At 43.6% G+C, this 24,312-nt stretch overlaps 1 protein-coding gene across 4 annotated transcripts in view; it reads right to left on the bottom strand.

The window, feature by feature from the left end:
• Positions 1-24,312, bottom strand: part of MOCS1 (molybdenum cofactor synthesis 1) — a 41,501-nt gene that overhangs the window by 7,302 nt on the left and 9,887 nt on the right. Inside the window, exons 2-10 of one of the 4 annotated variants that reach the window (XM_077341849.1) lie at positions 19,827-19,953; positions 18,824-18,991; positions 17,586-17,750; positions 10,035-10,096; positions 8,774-8,885; positions 7,806-7,831; positions 4,788-4,898; positions 3,193-3,316; positions 2,232-2,279 (exon numbers count right to left, since the gene is read on the bottom strand). In XM_077341849.1, coding sequence (XP_077197964.1) covers positions 2,232-2,279; positions 3,193-3,316; positions 4,788-4,898; positions 7,806-7,831; positions 8,774-8,885; positions 10,035-10,096; positions 17,586-17,750; positions 18,824-18,991; positions 19,827-19,953 — 943 coding nt within the window. Of the gene's footprint in view, positions 1-2,216; positions 2,280-3,192; positions 3,317-4,787; positions 4,899-7,715; positions 7,832-8,773; positions 8,886-10,034; positions 10,097-17,585; positions 17,751-18,823; positions 18,992-19,826; positions 19,954-24,312 lie in introns of all 4 variants that reach the window. The other 3 variants (XM_077341860.1, XM_077341870.1, XM_077341851.1) reach the window with 3 other exon arrangements.

Raw genomic sequence — 24,312 nt, 5'->3', positions numbered from 1 at the left:
GATAATGAGACACACCATGCTGGGAACTTTGCTGGAGAGATCTCAGTTCCCCTCAGTGACACAAACTACTTCAGCTCTGCCTGGGCATGGTGCCATCTCAAGTTCCAAGTCTGTAGAGAAGAGGCCCTCCCTGCCCTTCCCCTTAATCCTGGGCTGTGTCCATTCTTGAGGCCAGTGTCAGGGACCAACTCCAAAGGACCCTACTAAACATAATGGAAGCAATTCTGTTTATGAAGAGAAACAGTGGCTAGATCTCTCTTAATAATGATCTGCAGAAATTAAGCAAGGCTTGATGCAGACTTGAGTATAAGGACGGTCTAATAATTAAAGCAAACAGAGAGAAACAGACCTATCCACTGGCAATATGATAAATAAAGAAAAATGTCCTATTTTGTGGTTTTCCTTGTTTCTTTATTCTTTAGGGCTTCTGTCAAAACGGAATCCAGGTAATCTCCATTTTCAGTTCTTTCATCAGTGACAAGTCCTTATATATATTAACAGTATAATACTGGCCACAGGCTCACATAGGTATGGGGATACCATACCTGTATTGAACGTGTCAATACAGACTGGTATCCCCATACCTATGTGAGCCTGTGGCCAGTATTATACTGTTAATACTATATACTATACTGTTAAAACTATATACTATTATATATATAGGTTTGGGTATACTGGACCTGAAAAATATTGGCATATGCCAATTTACCCAAATACCAATATCAGCACTGGTATTTAGATTCAGCACTATTCAGGTATACTGAATATATTCAGCTCCATTATATTGTATGGAGCCATTAAAGTCAATAGCAAATCTAGTCTATATTCAGTGATATGGTTGGGGCAGATTTTGAGGTAGAAGCCCCAAATTTGCAGCATAACTCATATTCAGAACAGAATGAGTTGAGTCCTGCTCCTCAACACATAGAGACAAGGCACTGACTGTCTGGCATGAACAGGTGAAAAAATCAAGTACTATGTGATTTACTAGGCATGAGAATCAGACGGGCAAGGAAAGATGTCCCCAGGATACACACAAGGTAGAGGAAGGATTCCAGCAATGTGAGGGTTTCAGAATAGGGGACTCATTTTCCATTGGCCTCATCTTATGCACACAGCAGCCATCTCTCCTGGATGGATTTTTTTTAGCTTGCCAAATGTCCTAAAGTGCAAGTGAACCTGCGAGAAAGGACATATCAAGGGGGAAAACATCTTTTAAAGCAGGCACCTATGCCAGTCTAGTTTAAAGGATCTGGCTAAAGCAATGAAAGAAGATGAAATAAATAAATTCTTTTTCATGGTATTTAATTTGTGTGCAATGGAGTCTGCATACTTTTATCCCCTGCCCCACCCCCTTCCATCTTTTTGTTCACACACTAGTTGGCTTCAGTATTTTACAATAAAGCCTGAAGTCCAAATTAGGAAGCCTCTCTAGCTGTTCTCTGTATGGGTGTGCTAGTCTGCGTGTCAAGATCAAGCTGGCTCCTGCCTCTCCTCTGGTCATAGAACCCACAGTGTTTGGACAGAGAATGCCAGTGGTTAGTTTTCCCATGATGCAGAATGCATGCCTGTCAGACCGTATCCAGTTTGGAGCTATGTGAAAGGCTACAGGAATACAGCAAGCCATTCCAAAAGCAGCTGGAGGGACCCTATCTTTGCATCTAGCTTCCCTCTTTCACCCCCAAATGTCTCATTCAATTAACTGTAATCCCAACCCCCTGCCACAAACACATCTCAGAATGCCAGCGGAGCAGAGTCTCAATTGCCAGACAGTTCTTACAGGCCATGGAAGGAGTAGCAGTGAATTGCTCCTGTGCCCCAAGTTCTCGATCCTTACGACATACTGAATTTTAAAATGACTGTGGGAGAATTAAGGGCCTATTCATTTTCAGATGTTCAATCCAAAATTGCAAGAAGAAAAAGCAAAGTAGCATGCAAACTTTCATTTAAGTTGCCAAGCAAGTTGTGCACACAGCAAAGGTGCACATGTGTGTGATATCCATATATCTATATAAACACATTCTGAGATGGTTGCCAAATTATATATTTTCTGCTTGGTTTGGCTTACAGTTTGTTTATTTATTTTTAGATGTTCATATCTCTCATCTAGAAATTAAAATATGCTTAGTCTGTATTGGCAGCACATTCACGGTTTTGCACGAGTTAGCCTGAATTCCTTTCCAAGAGACAGGAGAACAGCATGGTTTAGTACGTACTCACTGGTCACCCACCGATCAGGATCATTGGTCTGTTCTTCATCTGAGAAATGTTGAACATGCCTGGGAATAAAGGAATGAACAGGCAAGGATTATGGACTCCTGCAGAGTGGTAGTCATCCAAGTATTCTACCATACATGGAAATGGTCATAGAAGAATGAAGGTAACAGTGCAGAGAGTGGCATTCAGAGTATCTGGATTCAGGGCAAAATATGCTGAAATGTATGCAAAAACAGAATAAAGTGGGCCTATACTGGCAAATCCACGTGCAAGATATGCGACTCATGTCTAGTATTATACTGGCAGGGGGTGTGCAGGAATGGCATTCTGCCCATTCAACGTCAGGATGCCAAGGTTCTAGGGAAAGCTTCAGGCCCACCACCCTGAATCATTCACCTCTTCTCACAAAGCTCCACTTCAATTGTCTGAGAGCTACAGCAATAAAGCTGAGTGGTGGTGGAATTGTGGAAGATTTCTGAGAGTTCTGGTGTTGCCAGCATTGAAAAAGCAGAATCTTGGCTAACTGTGAGACTGGAGGAGAAAAACCTTTGCTAAGAAAGTATGACACAGTTCCCTTTCCCTGTGGCAATGGAACTCACACAAAACTCAACATAATTTTTTCCTGCCTGCCCTTCCAGTCTTTCAGATGCATAGTCAACAGAAGTAGTTGCCATTTGCTGGGGTTAAAAAAAAAATGGAAAAATGGAAATGCTCCCAAGCACCAATACCTTACCAAAATTAAACCTCAATGTCATGACAAAGTATTTTCTTGTTGTTAGGAATCTTAGAGGTCTTAGAGGTGGGTCTAAAATGTAGGACAGAAGTGCAAAGTGACCCAATGCCACTTGGGCCACTTCAAACCGTAATGTAGTATCAAGTCCTCCATATGAGGCATTCCACTACACACTGGGGCCCTGCACTGATGTCTGAGTTTGCTCTTGCACGATGGGAAGAGGCCAGGTGATAATGCCATACCAGCATGTTGTTTCTTTTTCCTGCCAACAGCTGCACCAATGACCTGAACCAGTTCTTCTTCTTCTGTGGCACCGGATCGTAGATAATCTCGCAAGGACACTTCTGAATTTCCAAAAAGGCACACCTTAAAAAGAAACCAAAGATGGGATGAGAGAGAAAAAGCTGGGTTTTTGACACCCCGCTTTTCACTACCCAAAGGTGGTCCCCTTCTTCTCCACACAATAGACACCCTGGGAGGTAAATGAGCCTGAGAGAGCTCTGAGAGAACTACTCCGTGAGAACTGTCCTAACCGAACTGTGACTGGCCCAAGGTCGCCCAGCTGGTTGCATGTAGGAGTTGGGAATCAAATCCAGTCCTCTAGATTAGAGTCTCCCCCTCTTAACCACTATACTAAGCTGGCTCTCAAGAGAGTAAATGGTGCGTACCTGGTGCAAGTTCAGGGATAGGGACTGTGGTTGTTGCATGTGGAAGGTTCCAGGCTCAATCCTTGGCAAAAGGATCTTGGGTTGCAGCTATAAGGAGAGACTTTTCTCTGATAGAGACCTTAGAGAGCTACCTTCACTCAGAGCAAACACCAAGGTGAAGTGGACCAATGGTGAGTGGCCTTAGGGCCCTTTGAGGAAGGAAGCATGGGATTCAGATGGTTTTTGAACAGCCAGTTTGTATAGTGGTTCTCTGATCATGTAAAAGCTTCCTTCTCACTGGTTACTGTGGCTCTCAGGTAGCACGATCCAATCATCTTGTGACAAACGCTGTCCAATGAAAGTGTCAACCGACTGACGAGCTATGGATCCACTCCGAGTCTTGCAGATACCCAGTGCACCCAAAATCCCTGCCTTGCACAGGCCCAAGTGTGAAAATTTAGTTCCGCAATCAGCTTAAGCTGTTGAACTGACTCCAACTTGAGGTTGGCAAACATTAGCAAGACAGTTGCTGTCGTGGCTGAGTGGAGGAAGGCGAATACCAGCATTTAACGGAAAACTAATTTTAAATCTACAGCAGTTTAACGTGGCAGGAAGCGTTGATCATCCTTCCCTCCACCCCCACCCCCAACGGATTTCAGTCTGCGCAACAGATGTTTGAACTGACAGATCACGCAGAGCTATGCAGAGAAACTGAATAAACAGTGGAGGGAAAAGCCCAGCTTCCACAGTCCCCAGCCACATGATTGGGAACAGCTTGTCTGCTGCCAATTTGAGATAACATACAAAGCTAAACAGTGTATTTAATCTTCGGCTTCTTACCAATTAGTTTTACAAGCTCAAGCATGCTACGTTAGGAAACTCGAGCCAATGGAAAAGTGTTTCTAAAAGGAAGAAAGAGGCCAAAAAGAAAAGAAAGAAAAGAAAGTAAGAAAAAAGAAAGAAAGAAATCCCAGTTCTTACTTCAGGCAACAAAATGGGATTACATTTGGATGCAACAGGCATGGTCACGTGATGCACTGCTTACCCCTAAGAGGCATCCCTTAAACGACTCCCGGATTGGTTTTGGCTGCAAGTCCAGCTTTGAGCGTGCTCAGTACTGCTTATGTAATGAAGCGTTAGCCAGCATTAAACTAGAGCGAATGAGTCTGGAGTCAGCAGGACACTATTACCTTCAAGTTACCGTCAGCTGTGATCCTCAGACGATTACAGGAGCCGCAGAAGTGCTCAGACATTGAGGTGATGAAGCTGACTTGTCCCAGAAAATTTGGCACCTTATATGCCTGGCACAGACAAGGCAGGGAGTATGAAAGAAAGCAGAGGCAGTAGTTGAAATACATTACTGAGAACACTTAAGAGAGTCAAGCCTATCTCTCTCTCTCTCTCTTTCACAAGGGAACCACTGCATTTGGAGGCAACGTATCAGTGCCAGGAGGCAACATCAGGGGAAGTCCTGGGCATTTATGCCCTGTCTCTACCTGGGACAGGAGACTGGACTAGCTGGACCACTGGTCCCATCCAGCATGACTCGCCTTATGTTATTACATGTTGCTCTGTCGCAGAGACTGCAGTTTATTTTTATTTGATTACATTCAGATTTTATGTTGGCATTCCCCAAAGGCTCAGGGTGGCTTAAAATAAATGCATTAAAAACCTTTTTAAAATCAGTCTAACAGAACAGCACTTTTAGCAACCAATGCCATATCTCCAGACTTAATCTTATACTATATAAATAAAAATAAAATTAAGCTTAAGTTTAGTGTTTAGTGTTTATGGATAATGTTAAAAGGGAAAGGTCACAGTGGATGAAAGAAATCTACTCAATATACATGCCTGCTTACACGGTACTTCCCCTGTGGCTGTGTCACTTTCTCACTATGCAGGAGCACGTTACAAAGAGTGACCCCTCAAAACAACATCTTTATACTGATGTTTCCCTGTAAAGTGTGTTTATGCTCAAAGAGGTGAGTAACTGGAAGACTACATTGCAGCTCTTTTGGCAATTATTTGAATAAAAATATGCTCAAAGTGACTTCAAAGTACCTAACACAGAAAGTAGCTTTGCTGAAAACAGCATGCAACCCATGTGAGGTTCATGTGTGCATATTTTGGCGTAAGTGCGAACACCAGAAAGCCACAGTTAGCTATGGATTCTAAAAGAACCTACATAGCACCTGTAAAAGCATCAAGATTAATATCCTGCAAACTTCAGGATGAAGTGCCTTATTACAGTATGTAGGCTGTTTATATGTATAACTAGCAGTAAAGCCAGCTGTATAAAAAATACGACTGACTCTAGGCCATCCATGCTCCCTTTCAATACCCACCGCAGCCTGCCAAGGTAGGGCGGGAATCCTGAAAGGGACCACGGACCCCCTAACAGCTGATCCCGACAGCTGTCATAATTAGCTGTAATGCAGGGGTGGATGCTCCCTTTAAAGGCTCCTGGCCTCCAACTGGAGCATTTAAAGGCTGTCAGATCCTCCTTGGTGCCTTCAGCTGATAACAGCAGCTGTCATGATCAGTGGTAACAGGGCAGCGCACTCCCTTTAAATATCCTCCACTCACCTTTGCAGGCACAGCTTTGCCTGCAAAGGTGGGTGAGTTGTGAACTGAACATTCCAAATCCTCCAGGTTTGGGTGGAAGTTGCCTGGAAGTTTAGGAACATTCAACATGTCAGAAATACATGCCCTCAATTACATAATCAGATTTCTCCAGGATAAGCTTCATGGTTCACAGTTACTAAGTGTAGGCTTTGAAGCAGTGAAGATGCAACCAGACACATTAAGATTTCTGTTTCTGTCAGTCCCTTCTCTTTTAGCTGTACCTGGTTTAACTGATGTTAATGCTGGCTTTGTAATATGTTTAATTACTAGCAAAAATATGGACTACTGCAATGCAAAAATGCTCAGTATGCAGTGATAATGGTTCGAATATGTTAGAAGAAGACTTCATTTGTCTTCAATGAAGTTTTGGTGAAATAATATTGTTACAAAAGCTGAATATAATGGCTCCCCTCAACATGAACACACCTCAGAGATTTCCAAGCATATTAACTATGACATAAAACTCCTGATGGTTCCCCACACTCATGATGCATATCCAGTATACACAGTTCTTCACATTTTTATAATCATACAGGGGAAAGTACCCTATCTGAACAAGCCTTTATTACAATGACCAGCATGGGCAAGACACAGGAGTGACACACTTATTTAAATCACCTTGGAAAGAGAGGATATATTGCCTTTATTCTCTCACATTCACACCCAAATTGGAAATCGGCAGTGAGTTTATAGGAAATCATGCCTCATGCCTCTTTCATCACCAGCACTCAACCCAGCATAGGATGTGCACTTTGGTTCAGTTTGGCCACCTTGGCAATCACCCAAGCCTGAGGCGGTGCGTAGGAGGCCAGCACTACAGCACGGAGAGGAGGGGCAGCAGCGCTGGCTGGTGCACTGCTACCACTGTCCCTGCTCTCTGCACCATGGTGCTGGCCTCCTACGCACCGCCATGGGATTCGGGGATCGCTGAGGTGGCTGAACTGAGCCGAAGTGCACATCCCCAACCCAGCATTCTAGGTCTAAAATTCTCATTGCTTCCACATCCATCCCTCTAGAATAGGCTTTCTCAACCAGGGTTTTGTGAAACCCCAGGGTTTTCTTGACAGCCCTAGAAGGGTTTCCTGAATTGGTCTGAGTTAATTAATTTTGATATATTTTTTTAAGTTGTTAAACATTTATCAGGTGGTATGATCACATATGGTTATGTTGGACTTGGAGGGGATGGGAAGGGGAGGAGCCCCAGGTGGGCATGCACAAAGCTATACTTCCTAACCATATTCTGCATGATCATGCCACTTCTGGGGTTTCTCAAAGCCTGAAGAATATTTCAGGGGTTTCTCAATGGTAACAAAGTTGAGAAAGCTGCTCTGGAACCACATTCAGTTTGACTGCAACATTATCTTGGATACTGTGCCTCAAGCTGCCACCTTATATAGTAACTCTTCAGTTATGACAGTTAACTGTCAGATGTGTGAGGTAATCTCACAGACATGAGTCCTGCACAAGCAAAGGCACCCCAAGAAATTAAGCACCTTGGCAGTGCTAGATGCTTCTTCACAAGGCAGCTTTTCCAACTCTGGCCATCTTTGCTTTATTGTATCCAACATCTCCTTGTAGCTCACCATTTTCTTGAAGTTCCATTTATTGCCTAGAAAGAGAGAGATGAAAATAGCCTGATCACAATATGATTAAGAGCCCAACTTAGAATAAGGCAGCTACATATGTTCAACCAAGTCTGTTGGCAGTGTTAAAGAAAGGAGGCCCCAGAAGTTCTACAAGGCATGTTTAGTGGTCAGAAAGAATTAAGCCCTGTGAAACAAGGCAAAATGTGCATGTCTGATGAACTTTGTGTCAGATGCAGTGGCACAGGGGATTTGTAGAACAGTAGTGTGAGCTGACATACGGAGCAGCACAGGCTCCATTCAGGTGAATGAGAGCAGTTTACACATCTCTTTAATTTCAGCACAGTTTGTGCAGGGGAAACTCACAGTGAATTTAGCCCTCTTTCTCTGAACTCTCATTACTAAGCTTCTATTGAGCATCTATTACAAGTGATCTCCTGGTGACAGAGATCAGTTAAACTGGAGAAAAGGGCTGCTTTGGAAGGTGGGCTTTGGCATTATACCCCAATGAAGTTCATCCCCTCCCCAATTCCTGCCATCTTCAGAAGCTGTCCCCCCCCCCCTCAAATCTCCAGGCATTTCCCAACCCAGTGCTGGTGGCCACACAAACTTCTGGGAAAGACCATGGAACCCCTGGGGACCTCTTGCAGAAACTCAGGGTTACCCAGAACCCCTACTGGGAATTCCCTGGTCTAACAACAAGATTGTCAAATAAGGATTGCATAAAGCTGTCTTTATGTTAAAACTTCCTAGAGTCACAAAAGACCATTTTTTTGCCACCAGCTATGCCAACAGTTCCCACTTGCATCATCCTTTTCCAAATCAAAACCTCTTAAAGGTCACAGAAGTTTCTGAAGTCTGCAAGCTGACATTTCATCACCATATGCTGAGAGAGAGAAATGGAAACTTCCTATTTTAGCACCAGTCCCCTCCCGAAGCCAAGTGCAGCTAGAAGCTGAAGTGCTCACCATCGAAGGGCATGTACTCTATGAAGCGCACATCCAGGGGCTGTTTCTCTGTAAGAGCCACAAAATCCACCAGTTCATCTTCATTGAGGCCTCTCATAACCACACAATTCACCTAGAAGTGCAGGGGGGGGAACCAGCTGACTAGTGCATATGTAGGCATGGAAACAGCATCACTTTCCTCCCATGCAAATGATCATTATAACTGAATAGGACTATTTTTAATGAGCTTTTTGGAAGGATAATAAAAGAAATCTGGGTGTTGGGAATTTATTTTGGACTGGACAGAGACTTTGCACTTACATCTGTTTTCCATTTTACATTAAGGAATTCAAGCAACAAACAGAAAAGTTAAACAAATAATGGAAATATATTTAAACAAACAATACTGATTATTAGGCAAGAGAATCAAGCTATAAGATCTAAAGTAAGTATCTGTGAATTCCCTAAACAGCAACCAGCATCTACAGATGGTTCTACATTCAGCTAGTAAGAATCTTAATTTTGCTCATGTACCAGTAACCCATCTCCAAATCACGTCTCCCAATGTTAACTAACAGACAATCCAAAGGCAAACATAAGGCCAGAAATCTAAAACCAGTCTAAATGCTGAAATCTCTCTCCACAATAATAGCAAATGTCCCAGGGAAACATTCAAGTCTGGTAAGATGCTGCAAATGCTTGTGCAGAGCTATCCTGCTTGCACACAGTTTTAAACATGTTATCCTAAGACACGTTCTCAAATACTGAGTCTAACATTGAACTGGAGGTGGGAAATGGAAAACACAGAACCTGCTCCAAGCCACAAAAAGAAGACAGTGTACAACATGTACACACCACAGGGAACAATGGGAGCCATAAACAGAGGAGGCTGCCTTATTATAAGCCAGATCACAGGCCCATCTGGCTCAGTACTGTCTATTCCAACTGGCACTGGTTCTTCAAGGCCTCGGGCCAAGGTCATTCCCAAATCTCGCTACCAGATTAACAGCAGCTGTAAATGGCACAGATTGCATTTGGGAGATTCTGCAAGTTATGTCCTCTTTGACTGGGCAGCAACTCCTTGCTTTAAAAAAAGGCACAATTCTCTTAGCCCCAATTCAATAATTTGTATTTCAAATGCTCAGAAAGCCTTTTTGAAATGATCAGAGACCTTCTATAATTTCCTCTCTGTAAATGCTGCTTAGTTTCAAGAAACAAGAGAAAAATTTTGTGCACAGATTTGTGCACTTGAGCCTGAAGACTGAAACAGAGGCATTCTTACCTTAACAGGATCATATCCAAGTTCGATGGCTTTGTGGATTCCTTCCATCACCTTGTGGAATCCTACAAGAATAATAATCATATGAGATATTGGGAGGATTTAAAAAACAGACTTTTAAAAATGGGTTTTGGAATAGATTTTAAGGTAATTTAACCCTTTTAATTTATCATACATATGTATGATAAACAGCCAATACAATATTTAGTACTGTAGAAATTATGACATATATTTTGGAGAAAAAAATAGAATTACTATTATTATTTACATCCTGCTCCTCGGTGTCTTGGAGCAGCTAACAACGCAGCTAAAAATACAACTGTGAATTACAATGATGTAATTCAAGACAATAAAACATAACTTCATATAAAACCATTATCAATAAAACTAGGATTAATACCTCTAACCACCAGATAGGCTGCCCACTGCCCATCAGAGTAATTCCTGGTGAAACAGTGAGAACAGGAAGGGCACGTAGGGTGAGTCCAGGGTTGCCTGATTATGTCTGTGTTGGCCTCAACCAAAGGCTTGGTGGAAAAGCTCCATTTCACAGGCCCTACGGAACTATTGCTAGCAATAGCAACAGATCTCACCGCTGGACCGGAAAGGCATCCTCATGCCACTACAATCAAGTCACTCTTGGTACGCATTTTGGCCTAGGCAAGGGAGTAAGCCAGGCCACCAAGCACAAGGCACTCTAAAGAGAGCAACAGTGTCCATATTATGACCAACTGATCTTGCTCATGAACTCTGCCTCCCTGCACTGCCTAAGAAGCACGTATGCATCTCCTATCAAGACAAAGAACATCCTCCTTCCTGACATTCTTCCCCATCCCAACCATTGTATTGCTAAAGTGGTAACTGGCAGACTTCTTTAAAATGATCAGTGAAAATTAGGAATAGATTTGCAAGACTTTGTATTTTATTTTATTTGGGTAAATTCTTTCTAACTGATAATTACAGAGATTTTATATTGTATCTTGAAACTGCATAGTTCGCTTAAGTTGTTGACATGATCAATTGCTTGTTTGTATGTTTGCAATGGCCTTTGGCTATATACAATGAATTTGACTGACTGACTAGGAATGCTTTGTTCACCCTAGAAGCCTCTTTACTCGCATCAACTAGATATCAGAATTTGAACCCAGGTCCAGAACTTTCCAGGAGGGTCACATTCTTGCCTCTTTGTTCACTTTGTTTTTGCCATCCCAAATCTTTTGTCACACCCATCAGAAGGCAATCACACCTTTTGTCTAAAGCCCACCTCAGCCTATGTGACTTTTTACCACATGGCTAGGAAAAGGATATAAATCCCTTCACCTGAACTCCCCAATTCACCTCTCTGATCCTGCCAGAAGCCCAACACTAATGCTGGCTTGTTTGCATTACTCTGCTCCTTCTTTCTACGCTTCCCACATTAAATATCTACTCTCTTGCTGCCCCTTTTCCCTGAAACTTAGCCATTTCCTACTTTATTTCTCTTTGCATTCATTCATTCCTAGCCTCCCATGGTGTTTGCTTTGCCTCACCTTCTGTGCTCTGCAGGAGCAGGGCTGAAAGGCCAAAGGGCAATGGGGCTCCTGTGCATTGACCCTGCGCCCTGGACTAAGCCCTCCTTGCTGTGTTGAGACCACATGCTGCTCATTTGCCTCACCTCTTTGCCCTTATTCCCTTTTGCGGCCTGGGATTTTTTTACTGCGGGGGGAGGGCGGGGAGAGGGAACCGTGGTCTGGCGCCGGGCCGCAGACCGCAGGTTGGGGACCACTGCTTTAGATAGTAGACTCTACAACATTCTACCTCACGGAGGTCCCTATCCTTGCCAAATATCCAAGAGTTACCCCAACCTGGAGTTCTCAATGCTATGCCCACTGTCCCCTGCTGATGGCCAGGGGGACCTGGCAACACTAGTCAGAAGTATGCAGGTTGCATGTCCAAAGATTTTGGCTAAAAAGAATCAGAGTTGGGAGGGGCCATACAGGCCAACTAGTCCAACCCCCCCTTCCCCCTGCTCAATGCAGGATCAGCCTTAAGCATCCAGGATAAGTACCAGTCCAGCAGCTTCTTAAAGACTGCCAGTGAGGGGGAGCTCAACACCTCCTTAGGCAGCTGATTCCACTGCTGAACTATTCTTATTGTGAATCATCCCCACCCCCACTATCTAACCAGTACCATTCTATACATAGTTTAATATAGAACCCTCAGTAATGGGTTTAAGTATAAACACGGCTTAATATCAGAATAATGATAATAACAGGAATGGCCAGTTAGAAAGTTTAATTTCAATCAATCCACTGTGGTGTATTATCACGTTCCCTTGCTCTAACATTAGGAAATAAGTGGATTCAATTTTGAGTAAACAATAGTCAGAAAGCTGATCAATAGCAATGAAGGAAAAGAGCAGAGCTCAGAAAAGTAAAGTTATTTTCCTAACCATTTTTTAAAGATCCTCTTCAAAGCAATTTCCCAACGGGGAAAAAAGATGGCAACTTTCATCTTAAGAGTACATAAAACATTTTTTAACATCGATGTTCTTTAAACATAGTCACAGTAGCAAAAGCGCACTTTGGCAACAGCAAGAAGTGCTGCTGTGGCCTTTGGGAACTGCCAGCTAGGATGAGATCAGCAAATCCAGTCAAGGGATGATCATCACATTGCCTTCATCTGCAACACCCATGCACTGTGCGGCAGCTTTGAGACTACTTGACACTTCAGTACATTTTAATCCTGGCCAGGACAGTATATATCACCTGCCCATCTTTTTATTCTCACAACAACTTTGTTAGGTAGACGATGGAGAATGTGCATGAGTGGCCCAAGGTCACCGAACACGCTTGCACAGCAAGATGGATATCTAAATATTCACACATGAACAAGCACCTATGCGATTTACATCTCAAGAAATCTGTGATACTGAACAATCCCTGGAGCCTCTCAATCTTACCTCAAAGCCATATATAGTTAAGTTTTGTTCATATTAGGATACTAACTACCATGAGGAAATGTTTGATGGCCTGTAATGTGGAACCATAGGGTTGCGAAGGGTCGGACAGGACTTCGCAACTAACAACAACATGAAACTTGGATAATTGTGGATAATTACTATTAACTGCACTTCCATTCTGCTTGCATTGTGCACATGGAGATCAAAGGCTGACAAGATGATCCTCAAAGGCAAAATTTCTACCCTGTAATGTGCCTGCTAAGTCAACAGGATGCTTTCCAGTAGAAGAGGATCTGCAGATGTGAAAATACAAGTGGACTGTCTGAACCCGCTTCTGATAATTGTCCCTTTGTTGCTGCTTATCCCTTTAGAACTGCGACTCAAAGTTGTTTGGAAATGCTCCACAGGGACCTTTTCTACACCTCAGTGTTGCTGCTGTTTCCCAGCAAGCTGATGGTCTGAGTTTGTAGCACCTCTCCCACAAAAGGGCATTTATTTGGGGGGAATTTTTTCTTGAATTCAGATCCAACTCTTTACATGCATTCCGCACTTCCTTTGAAAAGGGGTTGTATGGTTGAATCATGAAATTCAGAAGCAATGGAATCTCATTTTTGGGCATTTGCAGTCATGTTATATCATAACACTGCTTTTAAAAAAGGCTAGATTATATGGAACCAATTAAAAAACGGTCTGCAATCATTGAACTGAATATACCAATTCACAACAGTGTTATTTAATAATGAGGCACACTACGTGGAAACACTGCACATGCTGAGTTTCTATGATTATCAAATCACGGAAACTCAACATTGTATAATTCCATTATTTTCAGATGTTTAAAAGACTGAACTGTCATTAAAACACACTGGGAGCTATGGGGGGGGGAGAGATGAAGAAACAATAAAAGCAAGAGGCGACATATATACAGAGGGGAGCTTAAGGGATGGGTAAGTGCAAGGAGCTTCATTAAATTCCACTTCTCATTTTGCCCAGGTGGGGCCTCTACTTTTCACTGCCCGAAGGAGTCTCAAAGCGGCTTACAAACACCTTTCCCTTCCTCCCTCCACAACAGAGACCTTGCGAGGTAGGAGAGGGTGAGAGAACTCTGACAGCACTACTCTGAGAACAGCTCCAACAGGACTGTGACTGGCCCGAGGTCACCCAGCTGGTTACATGTGAAGGGGCAGGGAGTCAAACCCAGCTCGCCAGGGTAGAAGCGATTGCTCTTAACCACTACACCACACTGGCTACACCAGACAACATAAGTCAGTTTCCCTGGGGAAAATGGCTGCTTTGAAGGGTGGATTCTCTGGTACCCTGCTGATCACCCCCATTCCCAAACTCCACCCTCCCTAGCCTCTACCCCCAAGCAACTGTACCCCACGTGCAATTGTTACCTCACTTTCTCTAAAGTTTTGGGAAGGCAACACATTTTAGCAGCTTCCAGCCTCCAGTCCACAAGAATTCATATACATTTGCAAAGCTCTTGGGCCACAGTTCCAGAACAGCAAAGCCATTTGGAGCCTCATAGGCTCGATTGCTAGCTCAATCCATTTGACTAAATTATGATCTGGTGTCTGGCAACATGGGCAAAATTACTTCCTTGAACAGTGTGTTCTGTGGAATGATGGAATAGTATTACTTTTAGCTGACCTGTATTTGAACAGGATACATTTGCTGAATTTGTAAATGATCAAATATAGACGGTCATCAAAAGATAAGTTTCTCCGTCTATTCAAAGACTCGCCTACTCAGTACATTCCATATTTAGAACCAGCTAAATATAAACATAGTGAAATGTACAAACATCTTGAATCCATCAAAGTTATTTTCCTATTGACTGTTTTTTTAAAAAATAAGCATGTTTGAGTTAACTGGTACTGTTCTACCCTCTAGTGGCTATAGAGAGGCATTTTGTCAAAATTACTCTCCAAAGTCTTGTTTTAGCTTTGCTGTTCATGAGAATTTGAAATATCAATCACACTCCCGTGCTGCTTATTGTTGTGAACATTTGCCTCAAATGGTATTCATATAGATGTAAAATAAAACTTTACGTTTATTTCTATATAAATACCATTTAAGGCAAAACTAGATGGTAGGTATGGCAATCTAAGAGCTGAACTAAGCTATTTAAAAATGTTGCAAGCACCACAGGAGATAGTTTTAGCACCTGAAAAGGTACAGGGAAGAGGAGAGAAAGATCTCTATCAGGATCTTGCAAAGTTGGTGCAACGGCACTGTTTTCACAGGTCAGATGTACTGTCTAGCTCAGCCCTGAGAACATGCCAAACAGGAACTGCTACAAATTCACTCTAACATTTCTAGGGACACCTTTTGATATCATTAAGAAATTAAACTGGATTGGTCCTCAACAGCTACTGTGGGGAAATTAAAGAATGTGTTTTGTAATACAGGTTCTGAAGCTATGTGCAATATATTGCTCTCATCTTATATTAATAAATGGGCCCATTCATCATACCAAGAAAAACTTTTTGCTTGCCAGCATCAGCAAACGTCAAATGAATTACAGTTACATTTGTTTTGGCTGCCAACAAAAAAAACCCTCAATGACAAAAGTTCATTATAAACAGGATAACATTTCAACATCTTATCAAGTATACCTTTAAAAATATGCTAAAGGTTTTTTTAAAAAAAGACTTGAGTGATGGGCTTATTAGATCGCAGAAAATCAGTGGATGTTGTCTACCTGGATTTCAGTAAGGCTTTTGACAAGGTTCCCCATGTTGTTCTGGTGGGTAAACTGGAGGACTACAGATTGGATTTTCAGATAGTTATGTGGCTAGGGAACTGGCTAGAAAGTTGCACCCAAAGAGTGGTTGCCATGATATTTTATCAGAGTGGGGAGAGGTGAGCAGCATAGGGCCAGAGAGCTTGGTACTGGGTCTGGTACTTTTCAAAAGTTTTAAACAATTATCCAGATGAGGAGGTAGAGGGACACCTCATTATATTTTCAGATGACACCAAATTGGGAGAGTAGCGAATGCCTCAGAAGAGACAGAGTTCAATGAGATCTGAACATGCTGGAAAAGTGGACAAATGAGAACAAGATGCAATTCAATAAGGAGAACCACAAAAATGAGAAGCATGCATACTGAATGAGAGGTACACTTGTGGGTAGCAGCATGTGTGAATGTGATCTTGGGGTAGTTGTGTATTGTAAGCTAAATATGAGCAGACAGTGTGATGCAGTGGTAAAGAAGGCAAATGTAGTCTTGGGCTGTATCAACAGAGGCATCACATCATGTCATAGTCCCACTGTACACCGCATTGGTCAGACCCCACCTGGTGTGCCATGTGCAATTCTGGAGACCTCACTTCATAAGGACATGGACAAAAATTGAGAGGGTTCAGAGGAGAGTGACGAAAATGATCTGGGAACAAAGCCCTATGAGGAAAGGCTGAGGAACTTGGGAATGTTCAGCCTGGAGAAGAGGAGGTTGAGAGGGCACATGATTGCTCTCTTTAAGTATTTGGAAGGTTGTCACTTAGAGAAGGGCAGGGAAAGGTTACTGTTGGCAGCAGAGGATAGGAACCACAGTAATGGGTTTAATCTACATGGAGAATTATATCGACTTGATATCAGGAGAACAAATTTCACAGTCAACGTTTAGCATTGGAATCGACTGCCTAAGAAGGTGATGATCTCCCCCTCACTGGCAGTATTCAAGCAGCAGCTGGACAGCTACTTATCATGGATGCTTTAGGCTGATTGTGCATTAAGCAGGGGGTTGGACTAAATGGCCTGAATGTCCCCTTCCAACTCCATGATTCTATGAAGTCTTTTAAAACTGATTTTGATGTTAAGATATTTACTGCTATGGGCTACAGGCAAAACCAACTGAACAGCCTTATCTCTTCTCAATTAAGAATGCCTTTGCCAAAAAATTTTCTCCCCTCCCCCAGATTGCTAGGGCCCAACTGCATCTTTCCTGTCCTCTCTAACCTCTTGCAAAATGTCCCTAGTTCTTATCATTTAAAAAGTTCTACCATTCAAATCCTGGTTATCTCTTCCTTTTCTGGGATTCTTTCATCTGTATGAATTTATTCTGAGCTCTCTGGGACTCCTGCTTGATATTCCTACCCCCATGTTACTCCATTTATATGAAACAATCCTCTGGCCCTTCTTTGCCAACTTATGTCTCATACATCCCTTTTAAGGAGTCAGGTCATCTGCAGAAAAAATTTAGGCTGCTAGAGAGTGCCACAGCACCCACTGGCAAAGCACTCACCTATCCTTTCCTTTACAACCCTTTATAACTTGCTGTGCCTGGAACACTTTGCCTAGTACTCTGACACTGGAAACAGAGGAAGGGTCACTCAGCCACAAAGTCTGAGTCATCCTGACTTTTAGCCACTTACATTTTGCTTCATGCACCAGCTGCAATAGTGAAGAAACTTTGCTTGTGAAAGAGAATTAAAGAGATCATTAACAGCTCTGGGTCAAGGGTACATATTCCTCAGTTAGGCTTTCAAATTTCTCATTCCACATCAATGGGAAATCAGATCGACATCCATATCCACACACAGTATAAAGATGAAAATGCTACAATGTTATTGTAAAAAAGACCCAAAAAGCAGGGCTATAGCAGTACCTTTCCGACGAACAATGAATTCATACTTGGCAGGAACCAACGTGTCCAAGCTAATGTTAATGGCATTCAGGCCAGCCTCCTTCAACCGGGGCAACAGTCGAGCCAAATTGATCCCATTGCTTGTGATAGCAATGGTTTGTAATCCTTCTAGCTTTTGCAGCTGTGCTGAAAAACCCAGGATAACAAGAAAAGCAGTGTTAGGACAAATCTCCATATCCACCTGCTCGTAAAACCCACTGAGCACAGCGCGGCTTATTTTCAATTAAACATATCCAGGACCGGATGTTAATTCTAGACTTAGCTGAATCAGAAAGACACATGTCTATACATGTCTATTTTGCTGCCTATTCTCACTGGAAAGGCAGCATCCATTGTTCCATCTCCTCCCCTGCACATTTCAATAAAAATATCCACATCGAATGAATGGGAAATGGGAAAAACATACACTTCTGTGAACCAATGCTAGAGCTACAGAAGTGTATTGCACTGTAATGCAAAACACAGATCATGCTTCACATGTGGCATCCCCCACCCCAAACAGAGATTATGGGTAGAACCAGATGAGACAATAGAAAACCATGGCCAAATGTTGACTACATTTACTAGAACTAAACTGAAGCAGTGAGTGATACCTTCTTAACACCTGTTTTTGCCTTTTGGCAGTACAGGTGGTCATTTTGCTTGGCAAATGTGCACAGATTAATCCCTGCTCCTATATTCAGCTACCACTTTGTGAACAGAGCATATATCAAGAGCTGTATGAATTGCTAAGAGCACTGTGGGTGACAACTTTCCCATGGAATGGCACAGTAATGTAAATTCAGCTGTGTGCACCAGAGAACCCCACAGACATCTGTAACAGTGGGCTCACTGTTAGTAATAATGCCCTAAGGCCTAAGCTGCCATGTAAGTGCCCTGGGGGTGGGGGGCGGCAGGGGAAGGGCGCCCAAAGGACAGCAGCCGCGGAGCGGGGTGGGAGGATTCCCTTCCCTTCGACCCCCAAAGCCCTCTCATTGCCTCGGAGAGACGGCGAGAGCGCTTTGGGGGCCAAAGGGAAGGGGCCGTGGGGAAGGGGCCCCTCCCAAACAGCCCCTTCCCTTCTGCAGGCGCGGGGCGGAGGGGGGAGGATTCTCTTCCATTTGGGCTGCAAAGCCCTCTTGCCACCGAGAGGCCTTTCAAAGCCCATTTTTAAAATGGGCTTTGATACTAGTTACACATAGAATGAAGAAGACAGACACCTATAATATCCACCACATCAGGCCGGATAAGAGGCTCCCCTCCTGTCAGTCGGATCTTGTTCACTCCTTCGTTCACAAAGAGTCTGGCAAGTGTGATTATTTCTTTCGTGGTCAATAGTTCAGCCCTGGGAGTTAGCTGGACTCCTTCCTCTGGCATACAATACTGACCTGAAATATACCACAAAATAAAACATTCACATTTTGACTACATTTTTCCTAGAACCCATTGCTGCTAGAGTGCAGAGGCATTTGCCATTGAGTCAACACAGCAGTTTCCGCCATAATGTCGGTAATGTGGCATAAAAATGTATGCCTTCCCATCCACACAGCATGAAGAGTTGCCTTGACTGTGGGGGAGAACATGGAAGCAGGATGAATTGAGGAGTGTCTTTTTGTGTGTGTCTGGATCCTCCTGAAAACAGCCCTGATTTAAGGAAACCAAGCGGGAGCAACACACCCATGTGGGTAACAGCCAAAGTTTACTTTAGCCCTATATGGTTTTTACAATACCTCCATATTTTCATCTAGGCCATTTTCTTGGTCAGTGGCAACAAATTATTCTGTTCCTACCTGGAATAGAGTTGCTTCTATGAGAGGAAATAGAAAGACACAATCCTGCTTCACCTCCTTTTTCATCAAATAATGCATTACCACAGTGATTGCAGCTACCACTGAAAACTCTTCCACATAATCAGGACCTCATATCATAACAGCATCCACGTGCGCTGATTGGATTTTTAGTCAGTATTTCTGGTTGACAACATACCATGATACAAAGTGCAGGAGATGCACAGTACTAAAATGGCAACTTGCCATACAATCCAGCTAGACAATGGGACTGCCACCTGACTGTGTTAGTTATTGGAGAACAGAGCCAGTCACATAAAAGTTTGGTTCAGTGGAAGTCATGTTGCCATTGTATTTAAAGATGGTGCAGTTATTGCTTGCCATTGGAACATGGCCTGGGACTCCACAAGCATACTTCTAAAAGACAGAGACTTACATCTGAGGTTGCATTTCTCAGTTAGGGAGATCCTCAAGTAGTTGTGCTGGCGACCAAATTGGTCAGTCAAGAAAGCAGAGAAAGGGGCTGTGTGTTCACTTAGGAATTCTTTCCTTCTTGTAATCTCCTGTATTTAAGACAAAGTTATATTCATCTTTAAGATCAGATCATTAGCAAACTTCCTTCAATTCCTAATCTTGTTCTCATAAAGAAAGTAATCAAGAAGTCAGGCTAGTTCATTTGTGTACCACTTACTTGGCATAGTACAAACTATAACCTCAAAGATAAAACATTTATGAGAATTGGATGAAAAGGAACACAATGTTTACAAAGGTTTGCTATTTTATTAGGAATTATATATTATATGAAATATATATCAGCCTCTTTGGTAAAATGCTAAACTCTAGAGCAGTATTAATATCATGAATAAGCTTGTACCCAACTGCTGCTATCCTTCCTAAGTGGAATCACCCCAAATACACACACGTGCACAGAACAGCTAAACATGCAGCAAATTAGAGGACATAAAATGTAATAAGATTATAATGTAATAATGGCACTTATGACATGAATGTCATGTGTATTCTCCATATAACTACCGTATTTCCCGGCGTATAAGACGACTGGGTGTATAAGACCACCCCCCAACATTTCCACTCAACATATAGAGTTTGTTATATACTTGACATATAAGACTACCCCCTCTTCCACACACCAAATAAAACGTAAAAGAGCATCAGAAGGGGGGGGGGGGAGAGGGAGAAAGAGAGAGAGAGCCATAAAAAAAGAAAAGAAAGCAAGAAACTATGCTCGGATTAGTGATTAGCTCCCTTCCCCCAAAAAAGGCGAGAGGAGAGGGGTAACTCTCTCTCTCTCTCTCAGAGGTGGCGCGTCTGTGCATTGAACTGAAACAGCTTAACTGCAAACAAAGAGGGAGCGAGCAAGCGAGCGGAGGGCAGATCAAGAAGCAGCATTCCCTGCGCGCCGGGCTGGCCGTGTGTGCTCTCTTCCTGAATGGGGGCGGCTTCAAAACACCAAGGGAAGGGAGGGGAGCAGAGGCTGGCACCTCCCCCTCTCCCCAGCATCCTCCTCCTTTCCACTACTTTGCCACTGGCTCACCCAGCCGGCCGTCAGGAGCTCTCTCTCTCTCTCCCCCCTCCCGCTTCAGAGTATTTTGTGGGAGGGAGGGCCCGTCGCTGCCGTGGCGAGGTGGGTCGTGCACACAGGCACAAGTTTGGTGGCCCAGCGAGTTCCGAGCCGGGAGGAGTTCACAAGACAGCAGCAGAGTTGGTGAGCCCAGTGGGGGGGGGAGCGCCTCCGCCGCCACCTCCGCCTCCACCTCGGCGTCCCTTAATTCTGGTCACCTTAAACTATGGGCACCGGGCGAGCATCGGGAGGCCACTATGGGCAGCTATGTCTATCCCAACTGAAGTGCACCCGGCGTATAAGACGATCCCCCCACTTGGAGGCATGTTTTTCAGGGGGGAAAAGTAATCTTATACACCGGCAAATATGGTACATTACTAGAAACTAGCTGATGCCTCTGCACTGAGGATGGGCACAAATTGAATTGCTAGTGGTTCATGAACTTCCATGAACTTTTAAAGCCTCATCTGGAACAGCTTCGCTTCACTGTATAATATAAAAAGCTAAGGCCTAGGTGGGCGGAGAGTGAGCGGGGCCAGACCAATCTTTGGACCAAAAGGGAGGCAACACAACTTCATTCCCCAGCCTGACCAGGGGCAATCTGGCAAGCTCGCAGTGAGTTTGCCCCTGGCTGCTAGTCGTTTCTACCTCAATGCACTTGCTTCAGATAGTATGCTTCCCATAAACCGAACAATGGTCACTTCTAAGGCTCAAAGCCTTCTAGCCTCATTCAACTTCTGAGAGTAATGATTAGAACTGAAAAAAAGTGATGTGAAAATCTCATTCTTGCATAAAATCTATGTGGGAACCTCATGGTCAGGCAGGGCGGACTGGGCAGCTGGCTTGCCAACCTTCAGGTAAGAGCCTGGAGATCTTCATGAATAACATCTGATCTCCAGGCACTAGTTTCTCTGGAGGAAACAACTGGAAGGAAGGAAGAGGAAGGGGGGGGGGGGAGTGAGGATGAAGGAAAGAAAGAAAGCAAATGAGAAAGAGGGAATTATAAAATATGAGCTGATCAGGCCATAAGAATAAGCGGAAAGTGCTTTCTCTGCAACTATTACCATCTTGAGTTATATATATGTGTGTGTACAAATAACACTGTATCTTTTCTTCCACTTCAAAGAACTTGAAACATCAGTTACAGATGAAGCTGTCTTTTGCCTTTACTAATTGCCTAGTTCTCAGCAGGTGCAGTCTCCTTCCACCTGGTCAAATTCCATCATCTATTCAACTATTAAGAGGGAAGCAATCCTATACACTTAACTCGGCAGTACTTTCCCGGTACTTCCCCGGCCCTGGGAAATGCTCCCACCTGTTCTACCCCAACCCTGTTTGAGAGCTGCAGCAGCAGCAACCTCCTCCCCAGTAGCTGATGTGCACTGGAAGGCCCCATCTGCAGCATTGCCGCCACTTCATCTGCTGCCCTTAGCAGCCAATTGCACTACTTCCTCTTGGCACTGCTAATTACAACTAGTGGGGCATATCTGCCCAGGTGGTGTGGTCATGTGCCAGAATGAAGGGGTGCAGTGTGACTGCTCCACACATGGGCTGGAGAGGAAGAGGAGAGGCGGCAGCAGCAACACCTTCCTTCCCTCTCTGCCTCCCTCCCCTTCCCCCGGCTTTTGGTATTGGACAGCATGCTCAGCAATGTCGGCGAGGCCAAGATCCCAGCCTCAGTGCACACCCAGAATGCTGACTCATTGGCCACCTGGGTCCAGCCTTGGGGCTCTCCAGCCCTCAAAGCAGTGGGCTGCTCCTGAAGACTGACAACGGTGGTGGCGATGGCAGGATGGTGGTGGGGACAGCAGTTGCTACTGCTGGCAAGAGTAGCAGTGGTGGAATGCAAACCCTCACCCCACCACAACCACTACTAACAAGACACTTGGGGCTGCCCCCTACCGCTGCTGCCACTCTCAGACCATAGGTCCTGTGCGCGGTCTGGCGGGTGGGCTGAATTTCCTCCCTCCTCCTCCTCGCCTCTTCCCTTCCCCACATGCTAAGACGGGCCAGCATCTTCTGGGCAGGCAGGCCCATCTACATGGCTGGCCTCAGACCAAGACCAGAAGCAGCCTCCTAATCATCCTTGCTGCGCTGATCAGGTGAAGAGGGGTGCAAGAGGGACGCAATGTCACTTCTGTTGCAGTTCCCCCCCAGGCCATGGCTATTGATGTTCCCCTATCAATAAATCAGCATTGTGGACCAGGGCATTTTTTAAAATGCTCAGCAGGAATCTGATGCTTGAATTGGCTTATTCCCTACATTGGCTTATTCCCTACACACTGAATCATGCACTCTATGTTATTTTGCAGCTGGATTTTCCTCTGAGAAACAGAAACAGTGTATGGAATTAGCAATACTCAGACCTGGGGGTGGGGGTGTTCACTGCTCTATTTAATAAGCTACAAGTTAAAGGACTTAATAGTTATATTGCCTCCTCCCCCCAGGCACAGTTACATTTCTTCTCCTGGCTCAATTCACATAAAACACAGTGACTTATTCTCCTGATGGAAATGATAAAGTGATACTTGACAATGAAAATGTACTTTGCTTCCAAGCAGTGATCATTTTCTCTCTGCATGTCATCTGCCACGGATAGAGGTATCCATGAAATAAAAAGAAATAAATATCCAAGAAATAAAAAGACAACAACTAGTTTACAATCAATGTTGCCGCACAAAAAGCAAGCTGTCCTAGATGAATGGAATGATTGGATGACTCAGTTCAGACAAAACTATGGTTTAATTAAGCTATGCTGATAGGATTGTCTCACTGCAGGCTCCTCCATTAAGAATGGCTGGTTAGAGCCTGCCAAATCAGGATCTGAAACCATCATCTGAAGTTGACTTATTACCCACAATTCATCTTAACTATGGTGTTGTGTGACCTACTAAAGCATATATCCTGGTCTGTCCTCCAAAACTACTCTCAAGTACTTTCTAGCTAGAGACACCTTGCTAGGGCTGATTATCTGGGAGCCAAATACTGTTTCACAAACCATAGTTAAATAAATCAATTTTATAGCTTAACTTGGTCAATTTTTAGCTTACCATGGCTATCAGAGTCTCTGTGTTCAAAAGAATTAGTGCAGCTGCTAAGTTGGTATTAATAACACACTACTGTTCAGACAGCATTATAATGAGTGATGAAAGTGCTCAATGCTAACATATGCCAACCAGCACTTTGAATCACTCTGCTGTTTAGCTAAGATAAAAAAATTGGCTGGATTTAGAAATATTTGCAATATTTCAGTTTTACTTAAGAAAAATATTTTCTTCTGTCTCTGAATGTTTTCCATGCACCACCCTCTTGAATTATTTGCATCAAGAGCCAAGTACCA

Source organism: Paroedura picta, chromosome 1 (genome assembly GCF_049243985.1).
Source record: "Paroedura picta isolate Pp20150507F chromosome 1, Ppicta_v3.0, whole genome shotgun sequence".
Taxonomy (NCBI): domain Eukaryota; kingdom Metazoa; phylum Chordata; class Lepidosauria; order Squamata; family Gekkonidae; genus Paroedura; species Paroedura picta.
Note: the sequence above shows the minus strand (reverse complement) of the source record. Positions and strands in the feature narration are given on the sequence as shown.